The 20,136-nt window shown below is 30.3% G+C and overlaps 3 protein-coding genes across 3 annotated transcripts; 1 reads left to right on the forward strand and 2 right to left on the reverse strand.

Moving 5' to 3' along the window:
- The first annotated feature begins 9,059 nt into the window (after positions 1-9,059).
- Positions 9,060-10,926, forward strand: LOC116768952 (mitochondrial transcription rescue factor 1). Its single transcript, XM_061529206.1, has 4 exons — positions 9,060-9,394; positions 9,502-9,647; positions 9,880-9,952; positions 10,456-10,926. The coding sequence occupies exons 1-4, from the start codon at positions 9,209-9,211 to the stop codon at positions 10,657-10,659; spliced, it is 609 nt and encodes a 202-aa protein (XP_061385190.1). The 5' UTR covers positions 9,060-9,208; the 3' UTR covers positions 10,660-10,926.
- LOC116768950 (DNA helicase MCM9-like) lies at positions 10,670-16,530 on the reverse strand. The gene is given in 15 exon segments (XM_061529199.1): positions 10,670-11,935; positions 12,004-12,149; positions 12,263-12,389; positions 12,697-12,821; positions 13,795-13,941; positions 14,493-14,602; positions 14,756-14,903; positions 14,984-15,105; positions 15,108-15,202; positions 15,423-15,529; positions 15,620-15,849; positions 15,929-16,036; positions 16,039-16,092; positions 16,095-16,198; positions 16,283-16,530. Coding segments are annotated over 15 exon segments (2,448 nt in total). The 5' UTR covers positions 16,378-16,530; the 3' UTR covers positions 10,670-11,205.
- A 724-nt stretch (positions 16,531-17,254) lies between these two features.
- Positions 17,255-19,943, reverse strand: LOC116768951 (pre-mRNA-splicing factor 18). Its single transcript, XM_032659883.2, has 7 exons — positions 19,754-19,943; positions 19,552-19,678; positions 19,245-19,417; positions 18,631-18,711; positions 18,406-18,540; positions 17,870-18,082; positions 17,255-17,552 (listed from the first exon to the last, which is right to left on the reverse strand). Exons 1-7 carry the CDS (start codon positions 19,814-19,816, stop codon positions 17,313-17,315), a joined length of 1,032 nt encoding a protein of 343 aa, XP_032515774.2. The 5' UTR covers positions 19,817-19,943; the 3' UTR covers positions 17,255-17,312.
- Between the last annotated feature and the right edge of the window lie 193 nt (positions 19,944-20,136).

Below are 20,136 nucleotides of genomic sequence, written 5' to 3' on the forward strand. Positions count from 1 at the left end.
CGCTAATATCATTCACTGATAATATTTTTGAAAAACATCCTCACTGTTACCGAAACAACTAATTTGGTACTCGGGTATTGGTATGTGGTGCTTAAATGTATCTAAATATAGATACGTGTTTAAATTATCTTTAACACAATTAAGTCTAATTGTAATATTGAAGCTATTGATTTATAAGCTTCCTAAGTTCACTGTCACATAAAATCCAATGACCCGAGTAAATTTTCACTAGGATCACCTAATCTCTAAAGTTTGAAAATAGCTTCGAATTCTGTGAAACTCCGCACCATACCGACAATGAATTACTGAGGATTACACTGAAAGTTATAACATAGTACTGCGGTAGGTCGTACAAATCGGTACGTTCTCTGAATAACTAATCCAAAACATATGCGACAAAAAAATGACAGAGATAAGGGTCATTTTCGAGATCGTGCAATCTAAAAAAAGAGCATCGCCAGGATTGACAATGACAAGCGTTTAGAGGCAAACTTATTTATATATACAAGTATTTCCTTTTAGCGACGACGCCGTGTAAAACAAAACAAGTAACTTTTAGATAAGTGGTACGTCTGGAGCAAGAAGTGCTATAATATGGTAATAATTTAAGAAAAGCCAACAGCTAAGAAGTAGATGGATTGAATTAGAATATACTCTACCAACGTCGTCGCATTTTGTAGAATGAAGTTGTTACTTTATATTGTTCTAGCAAACTCCATTATCTTTAAAATTATTTTTCAGTTTATGAAAATAGTAACAATTTTTAAAGCAAAAATGTTTAAGAAATGTTTTGTAGGAAAATATTATACGTATAAAATTATGTTGTAAAATTATTTATAGCCTGAAGCATGCTACATTATTAAGGTTTGCTGTCTTGTTTATTTATTTTCTCTAAAGATACCGTTCATGAACATTTGTTGTAAAGACTTTCAAAAGACGATACCGTAGTTCAATGTCCTCCTAAAGTGTAATAGTTTTCGAATCGACAAGGGCACTACAAAACTATCGAATGTGTAATTGAGTCGTCGTGAGTCATTTGGGCGCACATCTGCTGCGTAATGCAGCGAAAGCATCATGGTAAGATATTGTTAACTTGGCAAAAAAAATCAAAACGTTTTTCCTATATCAAAACGAAATAATTAATTTTAAATAACAGTTTCGTTAAGTAGGATTATGAAATAATAGATCTAATATTGAATAATTAAAAAAAAATAGGCTCTTGATATTATTTCGACAAGTGAAATAATCCCTACAGTATTTACTAAATAAAGTAAGGAAATTTTGGTTTTGCAGTGTTACTTTCAGATTATCTGAAAAAAATTAATAAAGCAGATACAAATTTACCTTTAAATGTTACAAGCTAAATCAAATAAACTTGATTAAGTCAGTTAGCAATTATAGCAGTATTTACGATATTACTTGTATATGTATTTCGAACTTGTATATGTATTTCGAACAAAATTTTGAGTCCTATTCCGACAACTACTTACCATCTGGCAGATTTAACTCCCTTGGTACATTACTATGCTTAGTTCCGGTACTTTTTGTTTAGCCCCTCGGTAACCACGTCGGTGTATTATTTAGCGAAAACTAAGGGACTCTTTTAATGGACTCCGTACCGAGGGGCGTAAAAGATTAGATTTCTTATCGTAAAAAAATCTACGTCACGAAATACAATTAAGTAGGAACAAATCGTATTGATTGACGGCGTAAAATTAATCGATGGGCTTTGTGTATGGTTGCTGTTAAATTCTTTTCAGGTTAGAATAATACCCTCTGAATAATATACAGTAAAGTACAAATTAAGCTTCAAATTATAGTATATTAACATGAATGAATTTGCTATAATTAGGAGCATCGTTTGAGCTATTTTCCATAACACGAAAATATTACCTTAAGTACCTGCATATAACAAGTATTATCCCCGACATTAACTTAACGACGCTACCCACATAACTTTACAATAAAAATGGAAACCAAAGAGAAACAAATTATAATTTGTTGCATTATAATATCCAGCATGCGGGTAATGTAGTAATTATCAGCATTATACACCCACGTCACTATTGTTCTCATTTTGTCTGGGCCCAATAATGATATGAAGAACTAATCCCCGTGACATGATAATGAGCTTTAGGGCTTGATTTAGGTGTGTTCTTAATACTATAATTATTAACAAGAAATAATATTCTTAATTTCTTTTGTAACTAAACAAAAATATATGACATGAATAACGTGTTATGTTAAACACCTTTTAACAAAAAGGCAACACACCTACCTGCATAAGGCACCAAATTTATCGGTAAAACATGAGTAGAGACACAATAGTGATACAAAAAATATGACAAAAACATCCATCTTCACAAGAATAATGAAATTGAAACGACATGTGTCGCTTTTACGACATCGATACAGGCAATCCTCTATCTAAGGCGTGTAATGGCATTACCCAATTGATATATTTTGGTACAAAATAATCCCCAAGGAATAAATTAAAGCTGATGATAAACATCTGTACCCGCAGATTTGTCCCCACAGAAAGCTGACAATAGCAAAATAAACGCCACTCAGAATCAAAAATTGAATTAAGCTAATCTTCAAACGAGAAGCGAGAAACGTCATGATGAGTTTTACGAATGACACCTCTTATTGAATTATCAAACGCAACAAGTCACTCGGAATTAGAACAGCGATAGGGGTGTTAAATTGTTATAAATTAAATTAATATTAATATTCATTGTTTAAGTTATATAAACATTAAATATTATAACTATTTTAAGATTGTAACAAGTATAATAAATATAGTAGAAATCACGAAACAATAATATTACAATTATATCCAAATAAATATATCTTTAATATACCTGTCTCTAAACATTTCTTAACGAACATAACAACACTATAAACATAACCGTTAAGTTTCTGTGAACGTTCTATAAAGCAGACGATCTTAACAATTACTATAAGGACACTGGCAGTTTATTTTAGTAGAAATCCGCCTACAACATAACACTCATGATATTCTGACCTCCGCCCTCCATCTCAATTTTATTGACACCGTGCCGTACAATAAACATTTAGTTTCAATGGTAGTAAATTATAAGGAAAAAATACAGAAGACTTTTTATGCTTCTAGTAGATATCATTTAAAAAATTTTATCGTATAAACACAATAAAATCAAAACATAAGATACAGTGTCCTACATATAATGTGACTTTCAATGCATATGGTTAAAGTATGATACTGTTTCAATATCATATTTACAAACATTTACCTGCTTATAAACTTTAAACAAGAAAGTCTTTGATCAATAGAAGCTAACAATGCCGTACTTGGTTTTACCCTCGACTGAAGCACTAAAATTTTTATGTTGAATTTCAATTACCTACACGTATATGTAGATGAAATAGTATTTTTTTATGACTAGTTCTTTTATATCTATGATATCCTTAATTAAACCTTCATAGATTTTATAGACTGTGCACTTATTATATACCGACTTTATGAATGAAGTAGGAGTAATTTAATTAAAACGTTGTTTTATACGTTATGTTATAGTCAATGTTAAAATTTTGTATATTTTAAAACAAATAACGGTACAAAGTTGCAGTCTAAACTATGTAGATTCAAGTAAAGATTGTAGAATTTCACCGATGATTAAGCAAATTTGATGTGCATTCAAGTCAATTTTAAGAGCCACGGTCGCAATGCAGTTGCTCCCTGGCCCCTCTCCAGAAATGAGATTGTATGGAAAATTATACAAGAATTTATACATGAATTTCTTTAAGTTGTCTAGGAATACCGATTAAATTTATAAAAGAAACCGTCGCAGTGCTGTTTGAAATTTCAAATGAGCACATACAATTCCTTACTTTGAAAATGCAATTGTATTTTGTATGAATCAGAGGATTGTTAGCAGTAATTTGTTCCATATAACATAATAATTACGGATGTGTTCGGATATCATTCGTGTAATTTGCCCAATTTGTCTTTAAGTTATGAAGGAGGTAACTCAAACATTATTATGGAGGCGGTGTTTTATTGGTCCCGAGTCGTTTAACTTGTTTAGTTTTATTGGCCTCAACCGTTTATCGTGTTAAGTCACTCCGTTCGTTACGTTATCTTCTTTCTTTAGGGTGTAATCTTATGAAATCATTAATGAAATTTTATGTATCCTTCAAACGAGTGCGCAAATATCTAAAAGTGGATTCCGATGAATTTTTGATTTAAGGTAAAAGCTATTATGATGCAATTATGCCATAGGTCCAAATTATACCATAAATATTTTTTAATTGCAGTAACGTACGAAAAAATGTACAAAATATTAAAAATGTCAACGACATCAACAAAAAATTCTTTTCTAGTAAAATGACAAGATATTTTTGACGTCCTTTAAAATCTCGCAATCATTGGTTCTTACTCTTATGCGTGGAAGTTATTTCGGTTTCGATAAATCTATAAACCTTTATATAAGCAAACCCAATATTTTTATTAGTCAATGGAATAGAAAACTTGTCGACGCATAATGCGTAATTATATTTACGTTTTTCATACAATATATTATTTAATTATTAAAAACTAAAGGGCAATTAAAATCGAAAGTCACATCAATTATTTAAAGCGACATTTACCAAGAATACCATCATCGACGATTTATAACTAATTGATAACGGACAGGCAACGCGCCAAATGTACATGACACAAAATCAATAATCCAGTGATGGATGGAGCAGAATTTTAATTAAGCTCACATCACCCTGTTAGCAGACAAAATGAGCTTATAATGGCTACATCATATACGGATGTTATCAACGCAAACGAGGCTTTATTCCTCATAAATATCAGCACCTAACTATCAAATAGTTTGCAAAGTAATTGAAAATGGTTAAGTTATTTTATTTTTATATAGTTCAAAGATCAAAGTTATTCCATTAAATAGCTCCGAGAAATACCGTGATACTATTTTATTATCGCTTCAGAGGAGAACATTTATTTACTTACATAAAACCTTTTTATTATAGTGACTATTATGCCAGATGATTAAGAGCACTTTAACGGGTGCATTGACATAAAAAGGGGTCGATATGAGATCACTTCTAAATATAGAGTTAAGATGACTGAAAGCGAAAACACAGGGTGCGACGAATTCTGTTAGCGCCCTAAGGTCGCCCCCTGCGAAGTGAATGAATAACCATGAAATTACTCGTAAAACTTACATTAGTGAGGCAGTTTTGTGATAGCCGTGGTCCATGTGGTTCAATCGTAAACCAGACCCACCATAACTAATAAAAAAAAGACTGTCAGTAACTCAACTATATTAACATGTGTTAATACTTACGAATAGATCATTTTACCAAATTGAAATTACAGTTTTTCAAAATTTTATGATTACCTACTTGACTGAACCCTAAAACATCATTAAGATACACGATCTTCTCGGTATCATAAAAACTTAATTGGTGTTATTAATAAATGTAAATGTTTATTATTGTCATTAATATTACGATTGCTACATCACCTCGTTGCACCCAAGATAACCAATGCTTCACTTAAGGATGCTAATATATGTTAAACGAAACACCGTAAAAAGTTAAAATGTAAGCCAGGATTTTTACTTGCAACAGTCCAGACGAGAAACAGCACTTTAAATGAAACTATAAGTATTTAAATAACTTCTTCATAAGAATTTGGCCAAAGTTTGGAGACTTTACCTAAAATTCAATTTAAGACATCATAGTCTTACACTAAATGCACTTTTATAAAACTTTGATTAATATTAAAAAATCTCTCTTTAAATTTAATCTATTGAAATCGGACCAAAAACATTTCTACAGATAGCCGACATAATTGGCTGGTTATTTTTCAAACCGTCACGTTTCGGCTTCCATACTGTCAACCGTTTTACAGTCCGATGACTTTACAAAGGAGCAGCGTGACATGATGAGGTGTCATCTTGAAATGATAAATGATACGGTATCCCGCGCGGCAAATGAAAAATCTAATTCTTGACTACCGGAAATTCCTTTCTCGTAAGAGATTTCGGACATGAATATGGAATATTAGGTATAAGAAAATGGAATAATATTAGAGAAAATGCAATCTTGGTGTATATAAATTTTGATCTAAATATAGAAACATGTTTCCTCATACTACCTACAATGAATCTTGCAGCTCACAAGATAACACATTGTGTTTCCCGATTTTAATATTCCTAGAACATTATTTATAATAGCGGCCATGTTTATGTTTGTATGTTAACATTACAACCAAGTACCGATGTATTCATAACTTCCGTCGTCGACGGGCATAAAGCATCGTAAACCATTGTTCAAGAATGCGATTATAATATAGAAGCTTTATTGTGTGGATGAGAAGAATAGGAGCTGTGGAATCAATTACATTTGATAAGGTTGCTGTATTATGTAATCTGTTTATTGTTTTGTAGTGCTGGCATTCTTTTTCAAAGTGATCTATACATCCGTCCATATGATCGTAATGTACCGTCACGTGATAAAAATTAAGTAAAACCCATATATATCTGAGTACAATGGCATTTTTCTTTAGAGTTTGATAGTAGGATAAGGTAACAAATATAATTACCTATAGACATTTCTTGTTAGGTATCTTTAGTAAATATGATTATTATATTTTAGTCTGGTATTATTTGATTTAGCTTTTCGTTGGAGAATCTTTTATAAAAAATAGTTACCCAGAAAAAATACCTTTTAAAATTTTTACTCTGAACCGCGAGTCGTTACTTTGCGAAGTGCAAAAGGAATAGACGTCAGTGACCTCGTACAAGTGGTTAGTCTGAAAGCCGTCCTTGCATTCATAAATAAAAACCGTGAAAAATAAATTTAGAATTAAATAACACATTATTTATTTTTTTCTTTTACGTATTACTTTAACATACGATCATATTCGGATTGTAAAAGTTTCTAAGCGTATATGGAAAGAAAACGACATATCTTTAATATTTGCTATTGCTTGGAAATCTAATGTACGAATTTAAGAATTATATTGCGGATAACAAACTAAAAATAATAATTTAAAACTGAACAATGTTTAAGTGGAATGATTATATTTTATTTGTAAAAAAGTAGCATAAGAATACTTTGTTAAGAGCTCTTTGTTATTTAATTAATTCCTTATACTCGGACGTCTATTCCACCATCAAACGAGACAAAGCCATAAACTGTGTCAAATTAAAAACCCTTTGAACGCGCCGTGAACATAATCGTATACGAAAATAAAAAGATCGTTTTAAATTCGAGACATGTGTCCACATGTTGCTAAGAGACAAACCGTGTATAATGTGATAAAGTATAGCGTTAGGCGGCTTTTAATTACAATCTTTTAAGACGCTCATTTTTATTTTTACACCGCATAGCGATGACTTGAGCAAGGGGTGCTTGAAATACGGTGGTCGTGATTGTTTTTCTAATATCTTGTTCGTTATCTCCTCTTTACACTAAACAACATAATAAAAAATAATGAGAGCAGCGTCTGATACGATGTATACCATCAATATACGATAATGTGTAACACGCCGTAGAAGATCGAACAATACAAGTATTTATAGACGCCAGCTATGAATATAGGTAGTTGAATATGTTACGGGTATCTTGGAAGTACCTATCAATAAAATCCTTTTTTTTCAATGTAGGTATACTATGAATCTATTTCTATGAAAATTGTGAAATACTTTTCCAATTTCTTCTATTCTACACGACAGTGGCAGAATCTATTGTGCCCATTTTTGCCCGGACAAAGGCCACAGTGAAAACAACGAACCAACAAGTATTTTTTCAATATCAACGTAAAAGCCATATTATTATTGAAAATGGAAAGCTAAGACAGCTCCATTCAACTAAATTCAACATTCTTATTCGACTATTACCTTAGTCAAAACCGTATAATAAAATATGATATTTCTGTCTATTTAAATTAAAACACTATCTCAAAATTGGAAATCGTTTTAATATACATTTTCTACTCTGATTATTGTCCAGATAAACTAGAAATGCAAAACTATTAGCAAACGCAATCAAAAATGTCTGCTTTCAGAAATGTCTAGTTGTTTACATTGGTGCGCCTCGCCGTCGCCGAGTCAAGATAACTGAGACACCAACAACCAGCTCTTATGAACTATATACTACCAATTTAAACAAGCCCTTATACCCAATGCGCTTGTAACCAATATGCCGTAACGTCACACTATTCGGACGCTCTGACTTGAGTATAATATACACACTGACATGAAGTCAAGTAGAATCCCACGACCTCGACATATGCACCCTTAGCATGTAGATGTAAGGCACAGATGTAGGTTATAAAAATATTCGTCAAGTAACAGAATATTACACCGTACACGTAATCTAGTTATGTTCACTGAACATTTTTGTAGTTCCCAAAGGTTTCCAATCATCACATCGGATAATTTAAATAAGTTTACCTACAATTATAAAGAAATGTTTTTTAGTAAAAAATATATAATCGTGTCATATGAAATACTATTATAGCGGTTTCATACTTATGGGACAATGAACAATTCATATCATAAAGCAAACAATGCTACATAAAGATACATTTCTAAATATTATGATCAAATAGTGCTATCAGTTCCAATAAAGTAACTGTAACATGTAACAAATGTTACATAACGTAAACAAATGGAAGGGTTGCTGTATATCGTGACGGATAGAAAACTTCTATTTCAAAATTACTATTTATAAACTATTATATTAGCCTCTCAGTTTGATTCCACTAATACGAGCTAATTCAAATCATTTTAAATAGTAACAGTTTTGGCGGTTTTAGTCTTCGATGAGGTTGCGAACAAAATTATTTCGAGTAAAATTTATAGATGGCTCTGCATTATTTGTCTAACGCATATGAACAAATAATATGACAAAAATATGCTACTTAAATGTTTATTATTCTGTTTTAATTAATTTAATTATTAGTAAAAATATCAGACAAAAAAAACATTCCTCTAAAATTTTAAAACAGACTTGTCAATGTCATAATCTCAATGACATTGACTTGTGAATTAAGTATTAACCTTTATTAATTCTTGACAATAAATGAAAGAATACAATTTTTATTCTTGCTTCATTTAGATTATTTGTAGTTTCATGTGTGTTGGTAAAAGTTGTTTCCTTAATATTCTGATTTCGTAAAAACAACCTATCCCAGAAGAAAATAATGAACGTTTTAAGGAGAAGAAGCTATTTAAGACAAAACTTACTCCGATTCGTATCATTGGAAGCCAGGCCAAGATCATTAATAATAAGTTCCAAAAATGTTTTAGAAAAAAATCTACAAACCGCCAAATTATCACCAACCTGCCCCTTAAATAATTATAGCCTATGTCGTTGTAAGTCCAAAAAGGTATAAACTTATACTAAACTTAAATTACTATATTGAATGTTTTTATAGTTCAAGACAAATTATCACAAACTATACAGTTTAAATTGTAATTAATTAATAATTAACAGCAAGCTGATCCTGATTCTGACGATGAATCTGAAATCTTAGACAATAATGATGTGTCACTCTCAAGAGATTCTAAAGTTATAAAATTTAACACAACTTCTTTGAGGACTGATGCAATACTTAAGGCAGCTCTGGGTGTTGCTAGGAAGTAAGAAATGTTTCTCATTTTATGTATGTCATTTACATATTAATAACTTATATATACTTACAATACATAAAAACACAATTTTTACTCTGCAAACACATAATTTAGTGGCATGAATTTACAAATTTATACAAAGTATAAATAAGGAAAGATGACAAACCATGTAAATGCAATATTTAATATAGTAAGTATTTTGTAAAAATGTCATTACTTAAACTTATATATTTTGTTTCAGTAAAATAGAAACCATATTTTATGACAGTAAAATAAGGGTAAATGGCAAAAAGATCCTAAAGAAAAGTGCTCCTGTAAGTATTTTTAATTTCAAAATTTGTTCTTTTTTCCTAATATATATATATATAAAAAGAATTAAAATTTGAAACATTTTATAGTTCTTCATATTTATGACAACAGTAAACTGCAGTAAACTTACACATTGAAAAACTTTGCACATTAGTCTTAATATTTACATTTAATTTATTATTAAAAATTTTATGAAACTATTATTTGTTATTATGGATTACTACTTTAAATGATGATTATTTGTTATCACATCACATTAATATTATTTGTAACTCAAAAATTCAGTAACGGGAGTAAGGTATAAGACTGCTTAAGTTGCATATCAGCAACAAATTCATGCATAATTTTTAAATTCTGCCAATACTGGAAACAATTGTTGAAAAATATCCACTATTGTTAATATTAAAACCATATGTATTAAACATTTTAAAGTAATCTTTTGAGAAAGAAGTATATATATTTTTTTTGTCATTAAAATGAAATCATACTTTAATATTATTATTTTCAGGTGAGGATAGACTATGAAATAGATGTTATAAAAAGTGTTAGCCCAAAGAATCCGGAGCACTTATATGTGTCAAGGATTGAAATAATAAATCTAGCAGCAAAAGAAGATGCAATCGTAGTCACAGCGAGGAGATTTAAAACACTACTCATAGAAAATTATGAAACAGATCCTTACAAGCCTTCCACAGCTGATGAAGACAAATAAAACATGTATATATGTATATAGTGTTATTTACAATGATTGGTTAAAATACCTATTAATAATATTTCTTTAAATTCATGATTTCATATATCCAAGTCAATTTCACAGTCGGAACTCTCAAACATTGAAATTTGTGAACTTGATCCTGATTTTATTGATTTAGTTAAAATATTTTTTTCTGTTACACTTTTTGTGGATCGATTATTAGGATTTTCATTGTAGAATCTATTTAAATCAGAACTTTCTATGAATATGAATTGATTTAATTTGCTAAGAGTTTTATTTGATATCTTCTTACTAACTTCTGCTTCGTCATTACTATTTTTATCAGTCACTACCTCATCATCACTTTCAGTAGATAAGCTAAAATCGATTTTTGTTGTTAAGTTTTTGAACTCCTTGGCATCAACGGTCGGTTTTGGTTTCTTATCCACTGTCTTCTCACCTATATTTGAAACTTTATCATTATTCTTATAAATCCTGTATCCTCTGTATTTGTAACAATTTCTTTCAATATGATTTTTTGTTCATCTATTTTAACACCATTTGTTAAATCTTCAATTTCTGAACTCTCCAAATCTTTAAATTTTTAAGAATTTTATCTGCCTGATGATTTGTACTATCAGAAACTATATGTGCTTCATCATCACTATTCGATGTACATTCTTTAATCCTTTTTGTATTAGATTTTATTAAATCGCTTACACCAATAGTTACTTGTTTTCGTTTACGCCTCACTTGTTTCTTTTTCTGATGTACAGGTGGTTTTTTCTCTATCTTATTAAGTGTTGCATGTTTTTTCAAAGTTGCTGCTAGTTTATCGTTAATAACTTTATCCTTTTTGCTATCACCTTCACCCATGTCTCCTTTTGTTATATTTTTATCACATTCATCTGTATTCTTCTTAAAGTATGAACTAGTGACAATAGATGTTGAGAGTGGAATATTATTATCTGTGATATTATCATACCTTGCGAAGAGACTTTCGCATTTAGTATCTATATGATGTTCTAAAGTTTTATGATCAACCTGGAGTATTTTACCATAATATAATAGCTCTTCTTTCCATATCTCATATAAACTTAATCTTGTCAAAAGTTGTTTTGCTGTACACAGATACTGAAAGTCAGGATATTTTTGAAATGTCGAATGTAAGGCATCTACTGTTTTGTCCAATGTGCAGTCCTGCATCGATAGATCTATTAAAGATACTGCTGTAATCGCATCAACTGGTAATATAGTTGTTCGGTACATTAGACGACAGTGGGCTTGAGACAACCTAAACACAGTAAAATCAGTAACATAGCAAGTTTAAGGTATATGTATATTATTTTGACATGAACTTACCTAATTAAACTGTCAAGCATTCTAACAGTTGTCCTTGAAGGATCCCTATACTCAGACTTCCTTTGCATCATATAATAGGTTTGGAGTATTATATTTGCTGATTTTGTGATTTCAGTAGGCCTTGGACCAATAAGGCTTATATACATCTGACATAATATAAAATATTTTTTTGATTAGAATCTATAACTTAGTGTGTGCATTTTTATAACTACATACCTACAGATATATTTTTCATTACAAGATTTAATTTTAAACTCACTTGTAATTTTTCGATATCCCATTTCTTCTTAGCCGAAACACCTGAATCGCCAAACAATATGTACGTTGAAACTAATTTATCCCATTCACTGTTTTTGGAATCAAGTAAAATAAATATCAAGTCAAATCTAAAACAGAAATAAGGATTATAAATTATTGATTACGATTCATAGCTTGGTGTCATTCTATTAGGGACATATTTAGAAACAGGTACATATGACAATATTTGAATATTATTTCATTATAGAAATGTAAAGTATGTCAATAATATTTCATTTTGAAAACAAGGTACAACTAACTGCATTATATGTCATTTTTACAATGTTAAATGCTAAAAGCTATGCTCTTCTTACTTTATGAAGTCTTAAATATGTAAAATCTGGTTTATAAAAGATAAAATCAATATAATAATTAAGGATAATAATCATTTTTTACCTACTTAAAAGCGGAGTGCCCAAGGATACATTAACACTCAATGGTTCATCCCTTTGATAGTGTCCTTTGGGATTGCAGGCTGCTATTACAGCACACCTTGTGTTCAATTTACATACAATACCAGCCTGGAACAAATACGTATTGAAACAATAAAATTCAATGTTTAGATTGACATAGGGGTAGTACTTCGTTTCGAAAAAAATATACATAACAGGAATCCATAGAAACGAATAACATGGGACTCAGTAAAAATAATAAGAGCTAGTAAGGAATTCACGTAGTAATGTTTTCATCTTGCTATACTAAATATTTTCAGCTATTACCTATTCTTTGTTTTATGTTAAAGGTGGCAAAAGAGCAGATGGCCTACTTAATGGCAGGTAGTTACCCTTGCCTATGGACATCTGCAATATGGTGTTGCTAATGCTTTGCCGCCTTTGAAGTGATGGGAAGGATGGAACGATACTAATGGTCCAATAACCATCCTGTCAAAGAGCATGGCCCTTGTTCCGAACTGAACGTCGAGTTTTGTGTGTCGCTGGCACGAGTACAGAATTGCCGCCGATACAACCCGCAGTTGCTGGGTTTCCCCGGCCCCCTAGCCAATGAAACACGCTCAACACCTCAAAACTGTCTTAGAGTGATGTAAGACAGAAGATCATTGTACATATCAATATGCCGGTTGAGGAAAGAATGGGAAAAAGTAAAGAGCGACAAACTCTCCCTCATCGGACGAAACGCAGCTATTGAAGACTAATGCACGCCGATCTTCTGTGAGAGGGTGATATTTCCCCACTCGAGAAAGCCCAAGTTCGAGCTGTAGTAAGAAACCTTGCTTTGTTCACTATTAAATGATTTCAAATTATGTCTTAGCTTTCGGCATATTGATTTTACCAAGCTCTTGATAAAAAATAAAGCCCTTAATCAGAAATAAAGGCATTTAACCGATCCCATCTAGGTAATGACTGGCAAAAGATATGTACTTTAAATTATTAAATCCTATCAATGCAAATTTGTTGTGACCATAATAATATTGATACGTTTTAAACCCCACATATTAAATCTCCCATAGTTATATGTAAATTTTGCCAGACCGACCTTAGCAACTGATATAGTCTGTTGCTCCATAGCTTCGTGTATAGCAGTGCGATCATGGTCCCTCAGATGTGAAATCTCGTCAATACAGCAAACACCTCCATCTGACAACACTAATGCACCAGCCTCTAACTGCCATTCACCATCTTCCTGGAAATAATCCTTGAATGTTTTGATGGTCACAGATATGATGCCTAATTCAGTTAATGTCCTTTAAGTATAGTTCTGTTCTCTCAAAAATAAGTAACTGAAACTAAAACAAGTATGTTTTTGTGTATAAAAGACATCAATATTTGAGAGATAAACGAGTTTCCTTGAGTAAATAATGGACCCAAGCCTTGGAAGTTCACTTACACATGCACATTCAAGAAACAGTTAAATCTGTTTCCATACCATATAGAGTATGAAATCTATACATATAGAATACGTATTTTTTTTTCATGGGATTAAAAGCAAATAAACGAACACGTCATTGTGCATTACATGAGACTGTCCCTTACATGGTTCATGGTTTTAGGAGCCTACAGGACCATGGAGTAGGTAGTAAAGTTAAATGTCTGCTTGATTTCTTTAAAGAACTTTTTAGACTTCTTACTAACACAGTTTAACTAATAGAAATAATATGTAATCTTCGCGAAAGATATCTTTTCTGTTTGGTTTATATTTTTTTTAGGAATAATAATATAGCATTATTTTGTTACTCTGAGAGCTGCACAAGTCAATCCAGCCCTTGTACTGCCGGCGCCAGATGTAAACACAGACCGTGGAGTCAACTCCGCACCCGTCTTCAATAACTGAGATTTACCAGTCCCTGGGAGGAAATATTGATATTATGATTATGAAGTTATTCACAATAATTACAAAGGGAGTTTTATAGTCACAGGTGTTAAGTGAACTCCATGACAAGTTATGCATCATTAAGCATTCTATACATACTTTTAGTAGATAGTGTATCTATCAGTACCTGGATCTCCGACAAGCAACAAATGACACTGCCCACGAACATGCATTGTGTGTTTGTCTTCAATACAATTTTTGCTTTCAACGATATGGTTAGAACCAGTGATAACTGTAAGTAAAACAGCTAGTTTTACCAGATAGAGTCCATAAACCTTAAAAAATAGTTTTCATTATGAGTATAAAAGATTTGGATTTACTGATACTATAAAAATATTTTAAAATCCTTACAAACCTGAGGACATACAGAAGATAAAATTTGATCTCTTCCCTTTAAAGGACATTGCTCATATTTAGACCAAAATTCATCAAAACAGTCTTTAACATCAGGCGCCATCGCTATAGCTTCTGATTTTGTGAGTTACTGACTTCAATGTAATTGGCTTGTAATACAATTTCTACTTCAGATTTTTTATTATGTACTGGCGGACGCCAACGACGACGTACAATGCCACTGGAACAATATTTGGACTAACATTCATTTCATATATCTTTTCTCAAAAATAATTTAATTTAATAAAGACTAAAACATTAAATTGTTAAATTAAACCTCTCCAAATTGCCATATTACAAACCCCTGGCAATCTGAGAAGATTCAATCCAAATTAATATATATAATAACAGATACATTTAGACATTACAACATTAAAAACTCATAAAACAATTCTTCTTACCATATAACAACATCGTCTCCAGGTTTACAACAGTCAACAAGGCCATCTTCCAGAACAACCCACATTGACCCAGGAATTGTCCCAATACTAAGCTTATTAACTTGTTCCTAGAAATAAAAAATAATATCAATCTGTTTTTAAGCAATTGTTTTATTTTAATATTAACAATTTATTTAAAAATAAGCTTTAAAAGTTACCTGGATTTTTATTTCTTGATAATCTCTACAATGCTCTCTAGAAACCAAATTAATTTGAGTAAAAGTAGAACATTTACATCTTATTTCAGTGTTTCCACATTTAGTGGGAGCTCTCAAGATGTATCTGTTTTCAAAATCTGCTTCAATGGTGTTTTCAAACTTACATTTCATACACACATACTTTCTCTGGTATTCTAACATTTTAGACTGTGTAACACGGACAACAGTACCTGCCAAAAATAAAATCTAAAACTTAATCAAAAATACTAAATATTAATAAAATTCAAACCACACGTAAATATAACCTACCACTAACTTTTAAAAAGCATCCAAGATCAACATTTTTGGGAAATATTGTTCTATGCAATTCAGGACACACAGGTAATCCAAAAAATCGTGCATGTACATTTCTTTTAGGTATTTAAATTGCAAATTACTAATTAGGGAACTAAATTTGTCCTCTTCTAGAATTTCTGCTGAAGTTTTATTATATCTGAATTACATGCCGGTAAAGTTTTCACAGGGCTACATAGCACTTTATCACCGACGTCGGGGTATGTTTCAAATAGTTTTAAGAAACTAAAAAAGAAATTTAATTTAAATTACAAAAATAAGTATTTATATCCCGATCTATATTAATTTAAATTCTGAAATTAAACTTACTCAATATTTATGGAGAAATAACCCAATAAGTCCTCATTACTTAAAATATTTAAACAATCTTGTAAATGAAAGGACTTTATATATTCTAAGAACATTTTAATAAGTTGCCTAAGAAAATACTTAATTTAATAAAATTAGTCTGCATCACTCAAAGAATGATTATATATATAAAGATTTTATTCTTAATTAAAATAGTCGTGTATTGTTTGGTATTTCAAAAACTATGAAGTTTGAATGTTTCTAGTTTCTACGAATGACAATTGACAGATCAGTATTTCTTAACTTGTAGCCGCACGGGATTCAAATTGTGCCTTTTTTTTTAAATATTTTGTTACGCAATATAGCAGAACACTACAAAATGGCAAAGAATTATATTTTGTAAAAATATTTAATGCTCTTTTCTGTTTGATTATTTAATTTATCCTTTGAAATTCAAGCTTTACGACAAATATGAACTAATTACTATTTAGCAAACGAATACTTCAATATATTAATTAAAAAAGAATCAAACCGTTTTCAACTTTTGATAACATTTTTACCCTAAGCAATAGTTAGCATCAGCAATAGCTTTGAAGACGTTGCAGTATTACAAAATTGTTAATTCTCTAAGAAATCAATATATTCAACTGATCTTCAGTTTAGTTAAATATTCTTGAAAACGCAATTGCAAAGAAATTATTGATGAAGTAATATCGCTGGCGAGAATTGGTTTTAAAGGATTCGTGGGATCACAAAGGTGTGATGTAATTTGAGGATTGTTATTATTTAGGTATATTTTATTTGTAACAACCAAATGTTTTCATGAATCCTACAGAAATTTTGTTCCTACTCAAAATATTGCTTAAATTATGTATAAAAGCTTAATCGAAATTTAATAAATTTATGTAACTTTGGTTTATCTTCAAATGTTGGTCACAGCTTAAACATTTTCCATCAAAATATAAAAATGAGGCGCATAAATGAAAAACTATATAGGGAGAGTAAAATTGTTATTTAATTCTATTAGAAACATTAATGATCATGAAATTATTCATTTATTTGTACTATATTCTACACATCTAGATGGATCCGTTGGGAAGTATTCTTGACATTTGGTCATTAATCTCTTCAAAGCCTGAATATATTTTCTCTGTGTTTCATCATTCATCACATGAGCCACATTTTTTGAGAAAATCTTTTCACGACCTGTACGAGCGTGGATACCAACCATAGTAACACCAATAGGCCATGGTGCATTACCAATAGCCATCTGTAGATAAGCATCACTCGCCTGAAAAAGAATACAACCAGTTATATTGTACATATATATCAAATATTCAATTTTCTCAATTTATCATTAAAATACATGACAATAATAAACAAGTGAATTTTTAAATGAATTACCCTCAATGTATATATAGTTCACAAAACAAGTAAAAATAAAATCATTTGGATTAAACTGTGAATATGACTTTAGTTTTCAATTATAAACAAATGTAACATAATTTCGGAAATGGTTTATAACCTAAATGTTGATTTTGTTGCAGAATTACAATTAGGTTAATTGAATCCATTTAATAACAATGTTATAATATTTATTCTATGTACCATAATATAATTTCTATCCAGCAAATGTTTTGTGATTTCTGTAAGACTGTCGCATATATCTTCAGGAAGATTCTTCTTCTTGAGTTTTCTCATTAAAGGTTTAAGATAAACTTGTGTTTGTGTATATGTCGCCCTCGTCATTTTGTGTTTAATTGCTGTCTTCTGATCCCCAGTGGCTGCATTTAACTGTTGTCCCCAAAGCTTGAGTAGAAACTAGAAATTCATCTTTGTTAAAACTATAAATAATAACACAAACAAAAATAATCTAAACATAGGTCAAGAACTGTATCAATTAATTAATTTCTATAAATATTATATTTACTGTAACCATGCTCAAATGTAAAATATCTATATAGAAATAATTAAATAATAAACTAAAAATATGATAGCAAATAGAATTAATTTTGAAATTTTATAATTGAAAATGACCAACAAGCTGTCTGCTGATTACAACAAGCCTACTTAAATCATAGGAAGTATAATAATGAAGTGTAAGTTGTGTAATATTCATGTATACACCATAAATTTAAATTTACCTGTAATAATGTCATGATAACATTCATATCATGGTTTCTATCTCCTTTTCCCATAGTTACAGACATTTCCTGAATGTATTCATATGTAACCGAATCATCTAGGGCATCTTCTTTTTGAAGTTTTTCACTGTCATTCTACAAAACCAGATTATTTTATGATTAAAACATTATTATTAACACTTAAGCAGAATCATATTAATAATTTTATTATTGAAATATTATTACCTGAGTACCCAATGCCAATATTTCATCTAGATAGGCCTGATCTACCTGTTCCATAGCTTCTTGGAAATCATTCCTAAAACCCTGAATCGAATGAAGAAAACATTTTAAATTATCTTGAAGATGTTAATGCAATTTTATAGTACATAATACAAATTTGTCATTTTTTCACTGTAAAAATTACAAATTTGTTTTTTCTAAGCACTGGATAATGCTCGAGTACAATTGCACTTGATAGTAGGTATGTTTGAAGTAGAATGATGTAAATTAACAATCCCAGTTAAAGCTTATTTGGTTTAAAATTGAAAACAGATTTAGATTTAGAACTATTCTAATCCCTTGCTATGTGTATGAGGAAGAAGAAAATGTATTGCTTTATCTATATGTGGGGAAAGTCTTAATGCATGTATGCATCTGACCATCTCACAGTCAAAAGGGTATAGAGGAATTAAAATGTATAATTCATAACACACTCATATAGTAATATATTATGATTGTTTTAAATTCTTTTATATAGGGAAACATAAGTGAAAATATAAGTCTCCTTATTTCTTCTGTTCATATGTAATATATAAAACAATATATTTCTATTATATAAATTTAATTCTCCATCTTACCCTGTTAGCTTCTGGTTCCTGTATTTCTATTCTTCTCAATCTTTTAAAAGATTGTAATTCGCTTTCACCAAATAGTACTATAGGATGTCCACGATCCCTTAACCTTTTGACAACTTCTGCTCTTGGTAATGATATACTTTCTGTTTGATCAGTTTCATTCTCTTGCTTTTTTGCTAAAAGGATATCTCAGAAATAAAATAAAATAAAAAAGACAAATTTGGTATCACTATAACTTTATAAACAATGCTAAGTTCAGAAGAATATCCGAGTTTCTATAAAATATTATTTGCTTTAAGAAGTTAAATACCTTTCTCAGCATTTTCTGTCTCATTGTCCTCTTCATTATTGGTAATACTTGGACCATATTTTTTCAAATATTCTTCATGCTCTTTAGCTAAGAGTTCACTTCTTTTAAAATATTTTTTTGCTGGTTTCTGTAAAAAAACACTTATTTCATTTTTATTATTAATATTAATCTAAAACAATCAGGGTGAAACCAATAAACGCACCAAAATATCTTTCTCTTCTAACTGCTTTCTTTTTTTATCTATTTCAGCCCTAAGAACGTCCATATCTGTTTAATTTTTTATAATAAATATTCTGATGAAATATATAACTTACAAATAAAATCAGATCTTTTTATTTTTATTAATATTTAATATTGAGTATGGACTATTTTTGATATTGATTGACAGTTGGACAGACTGAATTATAGATTAAATATAAATCACAAATGTCATCATGTACGTATATTGATTCCTCATACAGACTACAAGCTAATGTAAAGAAAATCAAACAAATAGGGGTAGGTTTGGGGAGAAAATTGAATATCTGTCGTTTTTAACATTACTGATTTTTACTTTCTACGTTCTTTTCTATTTAGTGATCACCG

The sequence above is a fragment of the Danaus plexippus genome, chromosome 5 (assembly GCF_018135715.1).
Source record: "Danaus plexippus chromosome 5, MEX_DaPlex, whole genome shotgun sequence".
NCBI lineage: Eukaryota > Metazoa > Arthropoda > Insecta > Lepidoptera > Nymphalidae > Danaus > Danaus plexippus.

Excerpts from the sequence above, each read along its gene's own strand:
- LOC116768952 (XM_061529206.1), top strand. The coding sequence starts at position 9,209 with ATGAACGTTTTAAGGAGAAGAAGCTATTTAAGACAAAACTTACTCCGA. Across the intron at positions 9,648-9,879 it reads GCTCTGGGTGTTGCTAGGAA|TAAAATAGAAACCATATTTT; the intron begins GTAAGAAATGTT and ends ATTTTGTTTCAG. Across the intron at positions 9,953-10,455 it reads TCCTAAAGAAAAGTGCTCCT|GTGAGGATAGACTATGAAAT; the intron begins GTAAGTATTTTT and ends TATTATTTTCAG.
- LOC116768951 (XM_032659883.2), bottom strand. The coding sequence starts at position 19,816 with ATGGACGTTCTTAGGGCTGAAATAGATAAAAAAAGAAAGCAGTTAGAA. Across the intron at positions 19,679-19,753 it reads TAGAAGAGAAAGATATTTTG|AAACCAGCAAAAAAATATTT; the intron begins GTGCGTTTATTG and ends GTTTTTTTACAG. Across the intron at positions 18,083-18,405 it reads TTATCATGACATTATTACAG|TTTCTACTCAAGCTTTGGGG; the intron begins GTAAATTTAAAT and ends ATGAATTTCTAG.